The sequence below is a fragment of the Vicugna pacos genome, chromosome 4 (assembly GCF_048564905.1).
Source record: "Vicugna pacos chromosome 4, VicPac4, whole genome shotgun sequence".
In the NCBI taxonomy this organism is placed as follows: domain Eukaryota; kingdom Metazoa; phylum Chordata; class Mammalia; order Artiodactyla; family Camelidae; genus Vicugna; species Vicugna pacos.
Genome location: NC_132990.1, coordinates 74,421,416 through 74,441,804, shown reverse-complemented (window position 1 = coordinate 74,441,804; position 20,389 = coordinate 74,421,416). Strand labels below are relative to the sequence as shown.

The 20,389-nt window shown below is 38.0% G+C and overlaps 1 protein-coding gene across 15 annotated transcripts in view; it reads left to right on the top strand.

The window, feature by feature from the left end:
* Positions 1-20,389, top strand: part of FNBP1 (formin binding protein 1) — a 121,982-nt gene that overhangs the window by 71,614 nt on the left and 29,979 nt on the right. For all 15 annotated transcript variants that reach the window (XM_072960274.1, XM_072960287.1, XM_072960286.1 and 12 more), the window contains exons 7-8: positions 19,128-19,256; positions 20,204-20,350. In XM_072960274.1, the coding sequence (XP_072816375.1) occupies positions 19,128-19,256; positions 20,204-20,350 (276 nt within the window). The remainder of the gene's footprint in view (positions 1-19,127; positions 19,257-20,203; positions 20,351-20,389) is intronic.

Genomic DNA, 20,389 nt, shown 5'->3' with positions numbered 1-20,389 from the left:
AATACTTTTTTTTCTGCTTCCTTTAATTCATTCATGGATAGATTACATTATGAAATTTTCTTATATTGAACCAAATTAGCATTCCTGGGACTAATATAACAAGTTTATGATGTATTTTATGTGTATATATAGCTGAATTTATTCTGTTAACATTTTACTTTAGATTTTACACTTACACTCATTGAAACTGATCTGTAATTTTCCTTTCTTGGCTGTTGTAGTTTGCTTTATTTATTACCAGTTTTGGAGCGTTGCTCTTTTTTCTGTTATCTGAAGTATATGTGAGATAAATCAACCATTCTTTAAGTGTTTTGTAATACATTATTGTGAGAGAGTTTCTAACTACTGATTCAGTTCTCTTATTGTCTGCTTCTTTGGTTGGTCCTGGTGTGTTGTGTTTTTCTAGAAATATATCCATTTCCTCCTAAGTTTTCAAATTTATTGGCCAAAAGTTGCCCATAATATTCTCTCACCTTAATTTTTTTTTATGTTTGTTGAGGCTTATTTTATGGCCTAGTACATGGTCAATTTTTATAAATGTTCTCTAAGTAATTGAAAGGAATGTGTTGTGTCCCCATTATTTATTCCTGATATGGTTTATGTATACATTTTTCTTTGGTTGGGGGCAGAATCTGTTTTCGAAAATCATCTTTTTATTAGCATTTTCCAAGAACCAAAATTTGTCTTTATGGAACTTCTCTTTTCTATTTTTATTTTCTGTTTTACTGAGTTTCTTTTTCTTCTTCTTCTTCCTCTTCTGTCAGTATCTTTGGATTTATTCTATTGCCCTTTTAAAAATTTCTTTCTTCAGATGTTTACCTCCTTTCAACTTTTCTTCTTTTCTAATATAAGCATTTAAGGAGCAAAGTTCCCATTTAAGTACTGTTTTTCCAAAAAACACAAATTTGGGTACATAGTAATATTATTATTGTTCACTTTCAGGTTTTTGTATATTTTTTCTTTTACTATTTAGTCTTTCCTATGATTTATTTGGAAGCATATTTAAAAATTTCCAGTTGTGTGACATATTTAATGGCAGTGGCTGGTGATCCCTAAGTTAGCTGTTATGATGATAATGGTGGAAGATTTGCCACTTTCTGTCCATCTTGCTCTTTCATTATGAGGTTATTTTATTAAAAAATAAAGTGTAGAATTGTAATGTCTTCAACATGCTTTAATTTTTCATCCACGTGTGATGATCTTTCTACAGTCATGATTTATGCCTTGAACTCTACTTTACCTGACATAAATCTACCTTTTCTTTGGATTAGCATTTGTCTGGCAAGTCTTTCTCGTACTTTTAGTCTACCCGTTTCCTTGTCCTCATATTTAGATGTGTCTCTTGTAAATGTCATGTGGCTGGATTTCTTTCTGATCCACTCTGGTAGTCTTCATCCTTCACCTGGAGAGCTTGGATTGATGTATACCGTCTTGTTTTATTTCTGTTTGCCTCACTTTGTCTATGTTTCCTTCCCTCTTTCCCTGACACTCTGTTCCTTGCCTTCTTGAGTTTGGAAAGTTTTGTTCTGTTTTGCTTTCCCCATTCCATCTTCTCCTCTACTCTTTGGAGATTATGTATTCTATTTCTCTGCTTTCACTGGTGAACTTAGACATTTTAACAGCTGTTTCCAACCTAACTATAAAGTAAATTAGGATCTTATGTCCTCCCAACCAACCTTAACTCCCTCTTGACATTGCAGTTTATTTGTGACTATTTTTGGTTCAACTGCATAGATTAGATTTCAGTAATTTTTTACAGTTCTGTAAGTACACTTTCTGTTTTCTTTGTTCACCATTTATTTTTGTTTCTGGGGTCTTATTCTTTCTGCCCAAATGACACCTTCAGAAGTTCCTTTAGTGGAGACTTATTACAGTAAAACCTCAGTTTTTGTTTGATGGGAACTGCCTTTTTTTTCACTCTCATTCTTGAAAGATGATTTCTCCACGGAGGCAGCCCTAGGGTGATTGTATTGCACCTGGAAGAACTTACCCTACTGTTTTCCGGCTCTCCAGTGTAGCTGAGAAGTCACAGTGGGTGACAAATCAGTATAATTTAAACTTTTGAAGACAGTTGCTCTTTTCTTCTTGGTAACTCTAAAGATCTCTTTTTTCACCTTTTGTCTTTGTTGTTCAGAAAAATAGGTGTGAATTTCTTCATCTTCCGTTTGATTCATTGAGTCCAGACTGCAGTTTCCTGACATTTGTCTATCCTGCATTTTCCACTGGAACTCTGATCCTAAGGCATAAGTTAAAATATCTACTCCATGCCCTCCAGCCTATTAACCTTTATTTAATTCCTTTAGCTATAACTTTCATTTCGTTAGTTCTCTCTTAAGCTGTGTCTAATCTGCAGTTTAACATGTCCGTTAAGTTTCCAGTTTCAGTTGTTACATTTTCATCTCTAGAAGTTCCTCATAATTCTCTTTAAAATCTGTACAGTCATTTGTTATTTATCCTGTTGCTCTGTCATACTTTTGTACCATATTTTACTTGTTTAAACATATTAAACACACTGATTTTATATTCTGTTTAATTTCAGTATCTACAATCTGTGTGGGCCTGATTCTTCCATTTGTTGAGTCTGCTGACTTGTTCATGGTGACTTGTGTCCTCCTGTATTTCTGTCCTTTTTTGCTAAAATGCCATAAACACACTGCTGAAAAGCCTTATGTTCTGCAAAAAAAAAAAAAAAAAAAAAAAAAGCTGCTAAAAATAACAAACAGGACTTAACTGGGGAAAATAGGCTTAGAAACAAATCACTGAATACATACGGAACTTTGTAACCAAGGAGCCAAGAAAACAGCGATCCTAGTAAAACTACTAGCGTTTGCATTGAGCATCCCAGCCCTTGGCCTTGAAGATGTAGGTCCTTCTGAGTATTAGGGCCTTCAGACACATAGATCCTTAAATGCATTCACTTCAAGATAGAGACTACTTTCAGCAAGATGAAAAATCTGATCCAGGATGTGGCTTCCTGCATTTATCTGTTGTTTTCACGCAGGTGGAAATATCTTCCCAGATTTTGCATTTCTAGTCCCAGCTTGACCAGCTAGCTCAACAAACTGGAGGTCGTAGCAGTCCTTGAAGCCACTAGCCAGCTGCTAGTTGCAGTTTTGTAGATTTTTAGCCTCTTTCTTCCTTTCTCTTTTTAAAATTGAAATGTAATTGACTTACAGTATTATATTAGTTTCAAGTGTATTTAGCTTTTTTCTTAAGATCTGCATGACATTGCCAAGGCTTAGCCATGATTGCTTCCAAACATTCCTTTACTCTGAAAAATTGCACATAGACTGGCAGAACTTCTGTGTTACACCAACATCCCTGCCGTATATTTCAGTCACATCAGAAGGTATAAGTCACAGCAGAAAAACATGTGAGATTCAGAGTAGAGTGTGCGTGATTATAAATATGTGTTTCTTGGAATTTTATCTCTGGGTTCTCCAGGGAGCTGGCATTACCTACCAAACCAGGACTGTGTCAGTCTAAATTTCCAACTTGGGGTTGGGGATCCACACATAACTGTGTGAGTTCTAGTTCTTTGTGGGTGAAAAATTTCCAGGATGACTTTTTAAAAAATTTTTCTCCCTCGGGTCAGATCAAAAGTGCAATTAATTGCTGGGTCCAGTCACAGCTTTAAGACTTTTTGAAAGGTACAGTCAAATTGAATTGCTCTCCTCAAGTATTTTAATACTTCCAAGGATGTATTATTTTTTCTTATACCAAGAGCATCATTTTGTTGTTTTTCAGGACGTACTAATTACCTCCTCCCCAAAGATATGATAAATAACCAGATTTTAGCATTGCAAACATTGAAGCTGATGGAGTAGTGTCTAAACATTGGAATTCTTAAGTTATTTTGCTCATAAGTGTGACTTGAAGCACTGTAATTCCCCAAAACAGTGATTTGCCTGCTGTATCAGTTTTTGCGTTTTCGCCTGGAAGCCTCTTGTCAGTATCCAGCTGAAAGAATGCAGTGTTTCATCTCTTACGGTTACTTAATGTAATTTCCCAACGTGACTCCTGACAGTCTTTGAATCTGATAGAAATGTCTTTTCCTCCAGTTCCTGAAATGATTAAATCATCCAATTGTATTCAAGGTGCCGCCCCCTCTTTTTTCCAGCTGTCAGTCCCAAAACGCTTGGAATGAGATGCCCGTGTTTACTAAGATGTTGTCGCTGCTCCCACCATGAGTAGGATGGACTTTCCTAAATTGCATTTGTGTTTGATGATACAGTCGCTGTGTGTATCTTCTAAGCTGCTTAAGATTGGGGTATGGGCCTCATTTTCTTCTTCTTTTGAGAAGTTAAATGTTCCACATAGGGATTGGCACCGTGTTCAAATTGTCTAAATCTGCCTGAGTCCATGTGGGGCATCAGAAGACTTTTGCTTTGTGTTCAGTGTCAGTGTAGGCAGATGCTTAAGCATTTGCTTACCAGAGGTTACATGTTAGCCTGGAGGCACCTAGTTTAAGTAAAAGTAAATTTATATATAGAAAGTAAACGTAAGAAAAAGCTGGCAGTTTTATCTCTAGGCCAGTGAACATATTTGGATGTTGTGAGGATGCTATGTTCCTTAGAAGAATGATGAGGAAAGAAAGTAAGTTCAATGGCATGGTATTTATTGATGATAAAAACTCAAGAAACTATGCAGTCTCTTTTCCTTTGCCAAGATGCCACTGTCAGAGAGTTTTGAATTTGAAGACTTGGAACAAGTTGTAGTGATTTGGAATTAACTCATCTGGGTTTGTGAAAGAACCAATATATGCTAGAATAGGTCATCTCGTGGCTCGTGACCCATATGCTGAAGTTGAAGGTAAAACCAGACTTTTTCCCTTTTAATGAGATAGAGAAGACAGTCCTTACCATCTGTCTTGTAATACTGAGAAGTCAAAGGACTGCAGCGGAACATGGAAAAATCAGACCACATTGTATCTTACTCATATCGTGGAGATTACTTGTGAAGAATCAGCATTCTAAGTAACCATTCATTTATTTTACAAAAATGTTGCTAGTAATTTTCCTCTTGCAGTTTGCTTCTGCTTCCATCCAACTAAATTCTGAGTTTTTGCCTATTTTCTGTTTTCATGCGGCCCTCCAGAAGAGTTACCTCATACTTTTTTTTTAAGGGACTTCTAATGGAATCATGATTTCATGGTCTTATTCTCACTTTTAAAAACGTCTAACTTGTGGACAGAATTCCTGAGTTGTGAAGTGTTCCCATTCATTCCTTCATTCCTTCTCCCGTTATTTGTTGACCTTGTGCTGGTGAGATGTGGGGGTGGCACAGATACCAATATGGATTCGCACAATCTTTGGAATTTGCCTTTCAGGGGGAGGGAAATAGCTCAGTCGTAGAGCGCAGGCTCAGCATGCACAGGGTTCTGGGTTCCACCCCTAGTACCTTCATTAAAAAAAAAAAAATTTTTTTTTTTTTTTTGGAATTTGTCTTTCATTTTCTTTCTAATATTTAGTTGATCATTGTGAATTTTCCCACATGCGCCCTAAACAATTCTTGAACGGCATTTTGGTGACAAACACTTTAAAGTCAGGTTTATCTGTCCCTGTGCTTCGGAACAGTAACACACTAGGCAGACGTGGCTGAGAGGCAGTCCCTAATCCCTGCCTTCTGATAGTGCTGCAGCTGGCTGGTGTGGTGCTGGGATGAAAAAGGAAAAGGTTATCAAAATGAATGGAATGTGAACTAATATTTCCGAACAGAGAGAACAGTGTTTTCTAAATGCATGCATTAAACTGAGTTCATCCATGTCAGGCAATGAATAATTCTCTTTCTCTAATTTGCCCTTGCCTTGTGACTGTTGGCTCTTACATAATTTCTAAATGCAAAATAGGATATTGTTTAACAGAAGCTGCAGTTAGTGGTTACAAGTAGCTGCAGAAATTGTCAGTGAGTTCAAGTTACAGTTTAAACTCTAACATCAGTTTCTCATTTTCTTCTAGGTCTTGTTTCATTTAACTTGTGTGAGTCTTACTGCCAGAGTCTTCATTTTCTGGGCAGTTGTTTGCCATGAAACAGTTAACTTGGCTTCTTTATTCAAATTCATTGCAGTGCTGAGTGTTGACTAACCAGAAGAATTCTCCATACAATGTGAGAGGTGGCCTTATTTGGCTTAATTATGAGTTTTAGTATATTATCTGATTTAAGGAAATGTTTTCAAAGTTAAATTAAACTAAAATGCTGACCACAAGCCCTTAGTGTATCTGTTTCTTAGGGAGGTTTGCATTCTATTTTTGCGTGATATTATGGCTTCTAAAACTGTTTGGCATTGAACATTATTAGCTTTTAAACTCTACATAGATGTCCCTGTCGTGAAGTAGATTAGGACATTCTGAGTCATTTATGAACTGAAGTAGAATTCTAAGAAGTATGTGATAAAACTTCATGTTTCTAATTAAAATAAAATATGCACGTACTCTTTTTAATGTGTCATATATTACATAAAAGAATCTTTTAAAAAGAGAAATTAAATTTTAGTGAAGAATCTATGTCCATTTTAAGTGAGAATGAGGGAATTTACTTTGAATGATTATCAAAGTTTGATAATTATCTTGATAAAACCAATGAAATTTAGTTGGAATCAGGGATGCCGGCTCTCTGAAGCCCAGGCAGGGTAAAGTTGGTTCTGTTCTAACTGAAGCCAGCTGAGTAGCAGAGTGTTAAATTTTTTTACCATTTGGGGAAACATTCTCTAGCAGGATGACTACCTTAGAAGGAGTCGTCTTGTTCCATTTTCCTCCTCTGCCCTTGCTGTACCTATGAGGTTGACATCTTTATGGAACGTGTTAATATCTTCCCCAAATTTGTTTCATGTAAATAAAATGTCTGACTGGTCCTCTGAAGGAATTATTCATTGCAACAATTTAGAAAACAATTTTTTTTTTCCAAAAGGGGAAGTGGTTAGTATGAGTACAGGAAATAAATTTTGCAACTGCAGCTTGATCTTTCACTGTAAAATTTTTTTCATTTGCAACGAGAGGAAAATGTATAGAATTAAAAAGACACTTAAAATAGATTTTGCTGCTATAACTGTTGTTTTAGAAGAGGGACAATGTTTAAGTCAAAGATTCTAGAAAAGTCACTCTTGGCATCCCCTTGTTTATATCTGTCCTGTAAGCCGTTGTGACTGCAGCGGTCGTATTTTGTTTACTTTGCCTCTCAGTGTGCCTGTATTAAATGAACATCCTGAATGGTTTAGATTGTTTCCATGAATATTTGTCCTGAGTAACAATGGTTGTGTTTTCTTCTTTCGATGCTTCGCGTGGGGAGTGGAATTTAATGGAAATTTTCTCTAATAAATGGGGAATAAATGCACTTATATTTGAAAACAGGACACAACTTTGATCTGTGTCATAAATAAATATTAGTAGTATGAGTTTTTTTTTTTTTAAAGCTGTGACACTCAGTATTTGTTTTACCATTAAAAGCGATTTTGTGATAGGCATGTTGAAACAAAATTATTTACTCTGGTGCAACGTTTCACATACAGATACTCTTGAAGTTGTATTCAGCTCCTGGTTTTAGTTCATTTGTTAGCAATTACTGCAGTCTCTATATTGTTGACCTTAATTTTCACTTGTTTGCCTAGGAAATTAGTGATTTTTACACAGAAGATGGAGGTTGGGTAAATTAACATTTGAAAAAAGACAGGAAAGTCAAAAGGTCAAGATCTCAGAGTATCAGAAATGTCAGGGGTGGAGGTGCTCCCCAAAGTGAATTTATATAAAGGCTAAATACTTTTTTTTTTAATTTAACAAGTCCTTGTGGATTTTTTGGGGGGTGGTAATTAAGTTTATTTACTTATTTAAATGGAGGTTCTGAGGATTGAACCCAGGACCTTGTGCATGCTAAGCACACGCCCTACACTGAGCTGTACCCTCCCCTCTGCTTGTTCTTAATCTTGATAGTATATGGAAGTGAGTTCAGATCTTGTTTCTACCACTGTCCTGATGGTAGGACATGATGCAATCTGCCTAATCTCTAAGCCTGTTTCCTTATCTAAACTAAGGATGCTATTACACTCATCAAGGGCTAGTTGTGAGGGTTCACAGTAAGGTTTCAGTGGCGCATGATGTACACGGGGCAGAGGCCTATTTCTGGGTGCAGCTAATTGGTTGACACTGTTGTCATCTGTATCTTGCCTGTTTGTGTCTTTTTGATTATTTCCGGCTACTCACTCCTTAGTTCTTCCCCTTTCAACCTCCTGTGAATCAACTGAGTATATTTTGAAATTCTAGGCATTCTACAAGAATATTTTATAACAAATGGTTCAGAGCATCAATAGGATTATAAAGAATACCTTTCATGAGGGCCTTGGTTAGTGGATAACAATGAGATGGAGAGACGAGGAAAACGAGTCGCTTGGTGAATAAGATAACGTGTATAACATGCCAAGCTGCGTGGTGAAGATACTCAGAGCAGCCGCAGTTAAAAAATGATCAGCGAGGTGCATCATATATGAAATCGTCTGGTCCTATGACCAGCAAATATTCAGAGCTCAAAAGTTGCTCATAGATCCTGCCTCTGAAAAAGCCCTATGTAGGTTACAGGTTGTTGGGATAGGGCTGAAGGAGGAATCGGGACTTGAATATGAAGGGTGGGTAGAAATTGAAAAGAAGAAACAGAGAGGGAGCCTCGGAGGTGGAGAGAACTTCATCCCGGGCACTGGGGGACGCATGCTGCTGGGGCTGAGCTGGCTGATACAACGGGGGGCTGAGTAGTAGCTCCTGGAGAGGTGAGACCAGGATGGCAGTGAAGGATATTAAGAGTGAAAGGGGAAGAGGGGAGGATATAGTGGTAGAGCACATAAGCTCAGCATGTATGAGGTCCTGGGTTCAATCCCCGATACCTCCATTAAAAAAAATTAAATAAATAAATCTAATTACCTCTCCCTCCCTCCCCAAAAAAAAATCAGAGAAGAAGAAGAAAAAAAAGAGTGAAATGGAAGAGAGAGTGTATCTCAGTGGTAGAGTATGCACTTAGCATGCAGGAGGTCCTGGTTCAATCCCCAGTACCTCCCTAAAGTAAATAAGTAAGTAAGTAAGTAAGTAAATCAATCAATCAATCAGATTCTTCCTCCCCGACCAAACAAAACAAAAAGAAAGAGTGAAATGGCAGAATGAGTGTGATCCACATGAAATGCTTTTGAACCTACTTCTCAAAAAACTTACCCTGGAAATGTGTTTTCTGTTTTCTAAAAGGGTTTCCATCCTCACCCTAATTCTTTTATCCCTCTATAGCGAAAAAGGTAAATCTATATAATTGCTAAATTATCATTAGCCTGAAGTGGCTCTACTGGAGATGGGAGAGCTAAGACTGAAGCACATTTCTATGGCCTCTATTTGAATTCAGTGTTCTTGCCTGTGAATCATATGACTTCACTACGGGATTATATTAAATGAGCTCTTCACTGTTAGCTGCTGCTCTTGCCTGCAGAACTAGTGGGTTGGGGTGAGATGATAGACAGCAGTTGACATGAGGCCTGAGTATATACAAGGGGCCTGATAAGGGGAGGCGGGGGAACTGCCCTGGAAGCGCAGGGACCATCTGAGGCAGGCACCATTTCTTCACCATCTATCCATGTGACTGCAGCTGATGCAGGCCAAGTGTTACTTCTTGCATATTATTCCTTTCTGGGTTAAATTCCCTCCTTCCTGAATTATTTTTATTTTTTCTGTAAGGTTGTGTGAATAGTAAGCTCTCCTTTGTTGGTCTGAAACGTTTTTATTTTTGTCCTCACTCCAATGTGATAGTGTAGTTAGGTATAGAATTCTAAGCTGACAATTCTTTCCTCTAAACACGTTGAAAAGATCGTTCTGTTGTCTTTTATCATTGATTGTTCCTCTCGGGAGGCTGGCTCACTACTTCAGTGCATTCCTTTTGTGGATATTTGACTGTCCTCTCTAGTTATTAAGGCCTTTGGTGTTCTGTGGAATCACCGATATTTCAAAGTACAAACCTTTTGTTTTTCATTTACTCTGCTTGGGGTTCACCACGGATTTGTTCTTTTCATTCATGTAGGAAAACTCTCAGGTGTTCACTCTTCAAATATACCTGTCCTTCATTCTCATAGATTGTTGGTTCTGGGACTCAGATGATTTTGAAACTTCTCATTCTGTTTCTCGGGCCTCTTAACTTCTTTTTCCTTCATTCCATTTCTTTAGCTCTGTAAATTACACTTTGTGTAACTTTCTCAGCTACTTCATGCATTCTCTTCAGTTATACTTTTAGTTAACTCATCTGTTAAGTTTTAAAATTTCAATGACTGCAGTTTGTATTTCTAGAAGTTCCATTTGGTTCTTTCTCAAATGTTTCTTCTTTATAATATCTTTCATCTTCTTGTGATTTCTGTTGTTTCTTTTATTTCTTTAATCATTTTAAATGCTCTTGTTTTATATTTTATTTAAATTGTTCCTTTAGCTCAAGTTTTTATGGTGATAGTTTTTCTCTCTGTTGTGTCAGCTCTCATGGTGGTTTATTTCCTTGTGCATTTATGCTGATGGGTTTTTTTTATATGAGCTTATCTTCAACAGGGATGGTGTTTTCCTCTGGGAGTCACTTAAAAGCAGGATTATGGGAGTATCTCTCCCCACCACACCCCAGTAGGGTTTTACATTTGTTTCTGCCAGACAACTTGGGATGAATTTTTATGTCAATTTCTTGGGTTGAAAATTCTTACAACGTCTGTGTGGTAACACAAGCTTAACATTTTTTTTTCTCAGGGGATTCTTACCCCATTCCAATCTCATAGTCTGAGACCTAATCGAACTTCTTTGCTGTCTTCTCTGATCACTGGAAGATGTTTTGCTAGTTGTTGCCCAGCTTAAAGAAAGCAGAGGAAACTAACACTGAAGTTAAAATAGAGGAAGAACCTGTAGTCGATCTTGACCTTGTTAATAGCATATTACTGAAAATAGCATGCATAAGAAATTTAACTCTTCTAAGGAATATAGCTTTTGTAGAACTGCATTACAAAATACTTTCGGCATTTTTGTTCTTCACAATCATGCCACAGCAGTGGAGAATGGTGCTGATATCAGCCTTAACTTCCCATAATCCAGGCTGTTGTCTTCAGCTGTGCATATATGAAACCTTGTGAGTGTCAAATTTGGGGTGAAGTTACTTATTAAGAGGAAAAGGGGAAGAGAAAGAGATCATCAGTGTCAACCTGCTAGAACTGAAAACTCAAGTCTCTTGCCAACGACAGTGTGTTAGAAGCCAGGGAGGAGGAGGCAGGGGCCACATCTTGGAGACCATGATGTATATTTTACCAAGATCTCTGAGCTCATACCAATTGTGTTTTCACCAGCTTACCTCGGAAGCATAAAGACGAACCATATCAGCAGTGCCTTCTCTTTTAGCAGAAATTGTCACTCACCTAATTCTACTTTTCAAATAAGGCAACTGGGGTATAGAGAAACAGAAAGCCTTTTCTTAAAACTGTTTAGCAAGTGAATGGCCCATGAGGAATTGAGATGCTGGTCTCCTTTGCTATCTTTCTATACTCTATCCTATTTCAGTGACCGTGCACCAAAGTAACCCACGGTACTGGGGCTACAAGTTGTAAGCCTTCTTGTTTTTTTAAAATCAGGAAATTGCTGGAATATTTCAAGCATATTTCTTTGGTTAACTTATTTTGAAGTTTTCCTCTGTTCTGTATTTTAGCTGCCCTTATAATTTATCAAAGGCAGACTCATTGTTTTGGCAAGTCCCCGGCCTGGAAGTCTCCAACAAAAACTCACAGCACTCTCTCCGAATAGGAATTTTTAAATGCGTTCTTAGTCTTGAACTTGAAAATGTATTCTAGATGCAACAGTTTGCTGGGAACTTTGAACAATGCTGTTTATCATATGACAACGTTGCTTCAGACAGAGAGCTTTTCCATCTCTTCCTTTGTTAACATTCCTCCTACGACATTATCTTTCAGAGCATTTAGTATGTGTGTGTGTGTGTGTGTGTGTGGACCTCAAAGGCAAACCTGTTTCACTGTTTCTGGAATTCCACATTAGAATTTTTCTCTTTCACTAAGTTTTTTGGTGAATTAAAACATTCCTTCATCACTCTTTGCAGAAGTGATCATTATATATTTTTTAACTTATTTTTATTCTTCTTTTTTTTTTTCTTTTTGGGGTAGAGGTAATTAGGTTTATTTATTTCATTATTTTTGAGGGCAGATACTGGGGATTGAACCCAGGGCCTCTTGCATGAGCATTTGCTCTACCACTTGAGCTATACCTCCTCCCCACTCCGAAGTGATCATTATTAATGTTTTATTTTTATAATGATGAGATTATGCTATAAATACTGCTTTGGAAACTTGAAAAAAAATCATATATAGCTTTCACTTTCCCTTGTTAAATGCTCTTTCACATTACTTTTATTTCCAGGCTACACATTAATCCATCAAGGGTATGCCATATTTAACCAGTCACATTACTAGACACTTGTTTCAGATTATTAGCTATTATAAGCAATGCTGTATGGATTTCTTTGGTGAACATGGAAAATTACTTCATTAGGACAAATTCCCTGAAGTAGAATTGCTGGGTCAAAGACTAGGGTGACATCAGTTTTACTCTTGATTATTGACAAATCCTAGAGGAAATCCAGTATACCAGTTAGAATTTTCAGGGATTCTCAACAGACTGCTCTTTTTCTGACCTCAAAAATACCTAGGTGGGGAGGGGAGGGTATAGCTCAGTGATAGAGCATGTGATTAGCATGCACAAGGTCCTGGGTTCAATCCCCAGTACCTCCATAAAAAAAAAATATATATATATATATATATATATAAACCCCCTAGAAAACAGGTCATAATATTCAGCGGCCTCCACCTCCCTTGTATGCTGTGAAAATGTAAGCGTTTCTTCTCATTAACCTGGCCATGTCCAAAAGGCAGGGTGTTCCAGTGGCTGGAGCCCTGGTGACTCATACTCACCCGCTTTGCCAGCTGTTGAGTGGGGATCATCGTGGTGTGGCCTTGTCCTTTAGTGATGTCCTCGCAGCTGTGCTCTTGGAACTTTCCAGTGGGTTTCGCAGGGCTTCCGTACCTCCCCTCAGTGTTAGCTCAGATCCTGCACCACCAGTCAGGACCCCGGGTTGTCAGTGTTCACGGTGATTATCAGAGGGTGGAACGTGCAGGGACTTTTTTACTTTCGAAACCTTACAGTTGTGTAAATTTGAATTATTTTAAGCGAGCAAGTTTTCATAATCAGGTGAAAAAAGAACAAATGATGGAGAGAGGCCAGGTAACCCAGGTTATTAAATTCGTAAATTTAATTTTATCCACAGTATTAAGTCAGAGGCTCAGGTAGTTTGAAGAGGGGAGACTCCAGAGCCAGGTGCCCTGCTGGATTCTTGCTGCACCTCCAGCCCATACTGCATGCCCTTTTGGCTGGATTCCCGCAGTGGCGGTCAGTCCCATCTGTCCCCTAAGTGGAGCTGCTGCAGGTCCCTTGCAATTGAGTAATAATTAAGGGCAGCCTAGCTGTGGTACAGAACAGTAAATTCAGAATAAAATCTTGATTTAGCTCCTCTTTTCCCTCTGGCCTAAAATACAGTTGATCTCTCCTTATGGTAATGATGAAATAAAATACTGAAAGTGCAGGGTGAGGAGGGTATAGCTCAGTAGTAGAGTGTGTGCTTAGCATGCACAAGGTTCTGGGTTCAATCCCCAGTACTGCTATTAAAAATAAATGAATAAATAAACCTAATTACTTCTACACACACACACACACACACACACAAAAAACTCAATAAAAATATAATAAATAAAAATTGTTTAAATATTCAAAAAAAGAAAAAAGAAAGAAAGAAAGAGAAAGTATAGCTGTGCTCCACGGAACATTTACTGCTGTTACTGCTGTGGAAGCTAACAGTGATGGAACATTTCTTCATGGCGCTCCCCAAACTTTCTGGTCATCAGGTTGGGCCTTTTGATCTATCATATCACATGCTTCTAAACCAAGGGGGGAAAATGGCTTTCCAAAAGTTCTGAATGCTGCTGCAATAAATAGTTTATCATTTAAGGAACAGCAGTTGGATACAGTTCTGAGAAGTCTGAGGTCATGTTCAAAAAATTAATACATCTCATTATTTGTTTACAAGAAATATATAAATAGAACCAGTCCAGTTTTGCTCCTTTTGTTAAAAGGTCAAAGGCCATAGGCAGCCCTGATGAAAGCTGGGAGGGTATAACTTGGTAGGAAAATCTACCATGTTCCTCGTGTCAAAGTGAACATACTACTTGGAACACCTCATCGTCTCTGCTCTTGACCTTGAGCCTCGATCAGCAGTGTTCTTTTCTCCTTAATAGTTGAAATATTAAGGCAAAAGTAATAGTGAATTGAACAGGAAGTAGGTGCACACGTTGGCCATGCTAAGCATCTAAATTTAACTAACCGGATTCCAGTATTTTTGTCTTTCAACCCATTAAAATTTAGAAGCATTGCCCTGCAGCTCAGTTTCTAAAATATTTGTTTTCTTTATTTAGAAACTGTAACTCTGACCTTTTAGGCAGCACAGCCTTACTTCGAAGGGCCTTTGAGTTGTGCTATTTTAAGAATTAGTTGAGGGATTTGGGGGAGGGTATAGTTCAAATGGTAGAGCACATGCCTAGCATGCACAAGGTCCTGGGTTCAATCCCCAGTACCTCCTCTAAAAATAAATAAAAATAAACCTAATTACCTCCTCCCCTTCACCCAAAATAGAGAAAAAAAAAAAAGAATTAGTAAGCAGTGAAGTCATATACTTAGGCCTATTTGGATTTATTTGGGGAGATTCCCAAGGATTATCAAAGAAATTCTAAGGTTTAAATTCAGTCTTTCTGATTGACAGTGAAAGTAGTGTAGATCTTATTTAAAGAGATCTATGACTTACAAGCCTCGGCAATTGTGGTCATTCTGGGCTTTCTTAGAATATTATCTCTAAATTTCTGTATAACTCTGACTCATTAAAAAAAAATCCTCTGAACTTCTCTCTTCACTTCAGTAAGATGCAGTGTCTTTAATTCTTAGAATGGGAACTTTAATGAAAAGAAATAGCTTATGGTCAGGCAGAGAATGGAAATACCTCTTTAAGATAATAGTTGCTATTTTTAAACTGACTTAAAAAGTAATGAAAAATGATGATGCTTATAATCTTCATGTAGCCTTAGACTTTAGGAGATACACTCCCTAAAATATCTGGTTACTTACTGGTTACTCCAAATAAGTGTTTGAAAATGCTTTTAAAGATTTTTTTTTTTAAATATATTTGTAACCAGTCACTGACTCAGCGCCAGTTTTAGAGAAAGACTCTTGAAGTTCCCCTGCAGAATAAACATCACAGCTTAGGCAACAAAAATAGATTTCCATAGTAAATCTTGGTCAGAACAATGGCACATTCCTGGGCCCGGGATTCAACAGTGGGTATTAATTCAAAGCAGCTGGGATTGAGATTAAGATCGTCCTGTCTTCTGCTGTGGCCTTGCAGAATATGATGTACAACAATATTTTGCTGCTTTTAAATGTTGCTCTGTCCTTTTAGTGAGTAAGACAGAGAGACGCAGTAGAGATACACAAAATTTGCAGTCTTATGTCCAGACTTTGTTCTTCAAGAAAACTCCCAGAGAAATTCCTGGGTTCAATCCCCAAAACCTCCTTTCAATAAACAAACAAACCTATATACCTCCCCCTCAAAAATAATAACAAATTTAAAAATTAAAAAAAGAAAAGAAAACTCCCAGTTCCTTCTTGTCTGTTTTCTTTGCTCGGCTTCATTAACTGTTCAGGCTGGGTTTTATATGAGTTATTCCTTCTCTCAGCTTCTTCCACAGTTTACGTCTAGTATTTCCTCGTTATGTTTCAGGATTACTGCAGATAAACAGTGTAAGGGGCATCGTGAAACTATTCTCAGTTAATATGCTTACAAAAGCAATTATAGAGCCAAAGCGAAAACGTAATGAGAGATTCTGGGAGCCAGGGGGTGAGAGGATCAGAGCCACTTCCAGCCAAATGGTGCTGGCACCTCCAGCAGGCTCCCCTCTGGTTCTCATGGGTCAGATACCCCACGGTCGTGACAGATTTATTGCCAGGAAGCATTCGTCTGTTTGTGTGTGTGTGTGTATGTGTGTGTGTGTGTGTGTACCTACATACATACATAAGGATGACATTCTGACCTCTGTTTCAGAACTAAGCTGTTTTAAGTTTTCACCAAGTTGAAATCATTTCTCCAAAATAAATAAGGAGACCCTCCACTTTGTTACTCTTATTTCCAAAAGAGATGGAGGGACCTCCCTCCCCTTGGATTTTTGTAAGACTTTTTCTGAGGAAGGCTTGTGAATGAAATAGAGAATGTTTTAAAAATAGGAGGTCTACCTGGGAATTTCCTTGTTTTTTGTTTTTTTTTTCTTTTCCGTAGTCGTAACAGAGCGACAAATGATCAAACTCTAGGTAAGTGAGAGAGTTAAAAGGATTTTTGAGTTGGTCGCTTTAGGGGAACAGATGGAGTGCATGTAGGTGGGGAGCTAGTATTTAAACAGAGGAGGGTTACTGCACATCGTAAGGGCACGAGTTTTACAGGGACGCTGGGGACTTCACATGCTGGGGACTAGCTTAATAGATTTACTAGTGGACACAGTAAAGTGGAAGCCAAAGCATATGGTCAGGAAGGGAGTTAACAGGCTGCAGCGAAGAGGAAGAATGAGGCAGCTGAACTAACCAAGGGGAGGTGAGAAGTGGGTAAAATGGTTCTGAGATACCTAACGGCCTGAAGAAATGAAAAACCTCAGGTGCTAAGGAAATCAGTTTGGAAATATTAATATTGTTACCTTCATTTGGGAAGCGTTTACTCCTGAATCAAGAAGGAAATAAAGGAAGCAGCTCTGAGTGACCACCTGCGGCTTTCACAGGTACGCAGATGAGTCAGGTCGGTGGAGGAAGTGAGAATCAGGTTAAGCCTTCGTCACTGAGGCAGGAAACCAATAAAGGACACTGAGATGCTAAAAAAACAGTTGCGTTCTGGTACCAAAGGGTCAGACAGGGTGGAACAGACCACTCCAGCACTTCTTTGTTTTTGCATGTGAACGCTTCTTTCTTGTGGGGTTTTTTTTCTTCTTTTTAAACTATTAGGTTCAGTAAAACAAAACAAAACCATGCAACAAACACAAGTTGCCTTGGCTACAAGGCCCTTTTCCTGCCGTGTTTTTGGCTCAGTGTGGTCACTTTGCCAAGGAGACAAGCCAAGTCATCTCTTCATCTGGCAGGGGGTAGTTTTTGCTCTGCATGGACCTCAGATTGTGTTAGAGATTCATGAGACTATATTTATCAAGGCCCCCTCAAGGTACTAGATGAATTATGTTACCGACATAACAGTCTCTGGTATTTGTGGATGACTTTAGATTTTATAGACATTCTTGTTTGAACTTTCAAATCGACTCTGCAGCTTGTCAATCATAGCCCCTTTCTTGTTTGTGTGTAATGAACCAAGCTATGAATTAAAAGAGAGAAACAAATTTATGAATTCTGTTATTATTTAGGAGAAAAGCAATGCAGTAAAACAAAATAGCTCTGCCTCCCCCCCCCCAACATAAAAAGCACAAAAAGGGCACCATGCTTAAGCTTCTTTAAAGTGTATTCTTAGAATAAACGTAGTGGAGAGTTTTAGAAAAGTCCATTTAGGTCAGTGGTTCACATGCCTTCTTTATTCATGAACTCCATTGAGAATTGGATAAAAAAATTTGTGGGTCTCGAGTAACTTATAATGAAAAAGACCATGAACATGAATGTATGTATGTATATGTATGACTGAAACGTTATACCACACACCAGAAACGGACACAACACTTTAATTGACTATATACTTCAATAAAAAAAAATGGATCTCCTATATTCTCCTCAAAAAAAAAAAATGATCAGAGGTTCCCACAAAGGCCATCTAGGTAACATAAATATGTGAATTGGGCCAAGTGCAGACAGTAAAGAATGGCGACACACATGTCAAACTACAAAGTAATGCCACGTGCAAACACCGAGTGGCGGGCTTTGTGAAGAATGAGGGTGCACATCCCTATCTAAAGTAAATCCAACTTCTAAACTGTTTTTTTCTTGAAATATAGTTGATTTATAATATTATGTTAGTTTCAGGTGTACTGCCTTGCAATTCAGTATGTTTGCAGGTTATACTCCACTAGAGGTTATTACAAAATAATGGTTATAATTCCCCATGCTATATAGCATATCTTGGTTGCTTATCTGTTTTACATATAGTAGTTTGTATCTGTTAATCCCACACCCTTCATTCGTCCTCCTCCCCTTTGGTAACCACAAGTTGGTTTTCTATACATGTGAGTCTGATATTCATTTGTATTATTTTTTAGATTCCACATGTAAGTGATCTCATATGGTATTTGTCTTTCTCTGACTTATTTCATTAAGCATAATATTCTGTAGGTCCATCCACATTGCTGCAAATGGAAGTGTTTCATTCTTTTTTACAGCTGAGTAATATTCCTGTGTGTGTGTGTGTGTGTGTGTGTGTGTGTATCACATCTTCTAAATCTAGCTGTCTGTTGATGGGCACATGGGTTACTTCCATGTCTTGGCTATTATAAATAGTGCTGCTGTGAACATTGGTGTGTGTTCTTTTCAAATTAGTGTTTTCATTTTTTTCCAGATGTATACCCATGGGTGAAATTGCTAGATCATATGGTAGTTTTTTTTTTGGTAGTTAGATTTTTAGTTTTTTAAGGAACTGCTGTTTTCTATAGTGGCTGCACCAATTTACATCCGTACCAACATTTGTTATTTGTAGACTTTTTGATGATGGCTATCCTGACAGGTGTGAGTTGATACTTCCCTGTTGCTTTGATTTACATTTCTGTAATAATTAGTGAGGCTGAGCATCTTTTCACATGCCTGTTGGCCATCTGCATGTCTTCTTGGGAAAAATGCTTTTCATGTCTTCTGCCCATTTTTGGACTGGGTTGTTTAAAGAATTTTTTAAAAACAGCACCTGCTAAATACAACACATTTGAGGTAAATTCAATACACCCCCTCCAAGTCCCTCCAGGTTGCAATTCTAGGCTTTTATTGATTATGTGTGAACATTGAGGCTTTTCTCATTTTTGCCCTAAGGCACGACAACAAGCTCAAACCCGTCACCAAATGGCCGACGACAGCAAAGCCGATTACTCATCATATCTTCAGAAATTCAACCACGAGCAGCATGAATATTACCACACTCACATTCCCAACATCTTTCAGGTAAGTAGTTCAGATCTCTCAGGATTGCTTTGCTTAGAAACATGTTGCATTGGCATCATGGTTTCTGGGCTTCTAAGTATTTATAGAATTCAAAACGTCCTCTAACTCAAATCATTCTTTGCAGCATTCAGATCAAACAGTGACCGGCATTAAGATGAAATAGCACGTGAATCTCAAGATTCATCAGTAACCTTCGCAAGTTTCCTTCGTTTGCACCCGTAGTCATTCTTTGTCAGTCTCAGAACTGGGATTCATAGATTAACCCCCTCTTTGTTCAAAGGGCTGTTCTGGTTAGAGAAATGCCAACTTAACTTTAGAAATCAAAGCAGCTTTCAGACAGTTGGAGGGTTTGCACAGATGCCAGTTCCTTTCCTTTGGATTGTTTTCTTTTGGCTACTCCAGGTGGTCAAAAATGGTATGAGAAAAGATATATCCACATTCTCCCACTTTGAGAATCTTTTACAACTTCAGGTCCAGTTGTAGAAAAAAACAATAAATCTCTGTGTCACAGTGTCTACGCTCACAGCACACAAGAACCTCCAGCTTGTAGAAGGAGGGTACACTAGTTAAATCAGCCTGTGTTGGCGCAAGGCAGTTAACCAAATACTTTGTTTTTGGTAAAGGATAAGACAGTGGCTCAAAGATGGAGGAAAGATTTGAAATCTCATACCAAATGGTGTTAAGAGTAAAACTACTTGAGTTTGGGGTCTTACTGAAATTGGAATGCAATTGTGTAAAGTACACATTCAGGCAGCCAAACAAGTCATAACACATATGGGCAGCCGGCTGACGCAAGGCACAGTGTCTTTACGGCTGCTCTAACTCTCACCTTTTTATAAGCGTATTTCCCTCCTAGAGAATTTTTTAGAGGTGACAATGCTGCCAAAGAGCAACTTCCTGAAATAACAGGAGACCAAATTAATTTTATGCAAACTCTGATGTTGCAGAAAATACAAGAGATGGAGGAAAGAAGGATAGTGAGAATTGGAGAATCAGTGAAGACGTATGCGGAGCTGGACCGGCAGGTGATTCCGATCATTGGGAAGTGCTTGGATGGGATAGTAAAGGCAGCCGAGTCCATTGATCCAAAAAATGTAAGTACTATAGTTTGGACTTCATTTGTCACTAGTTTG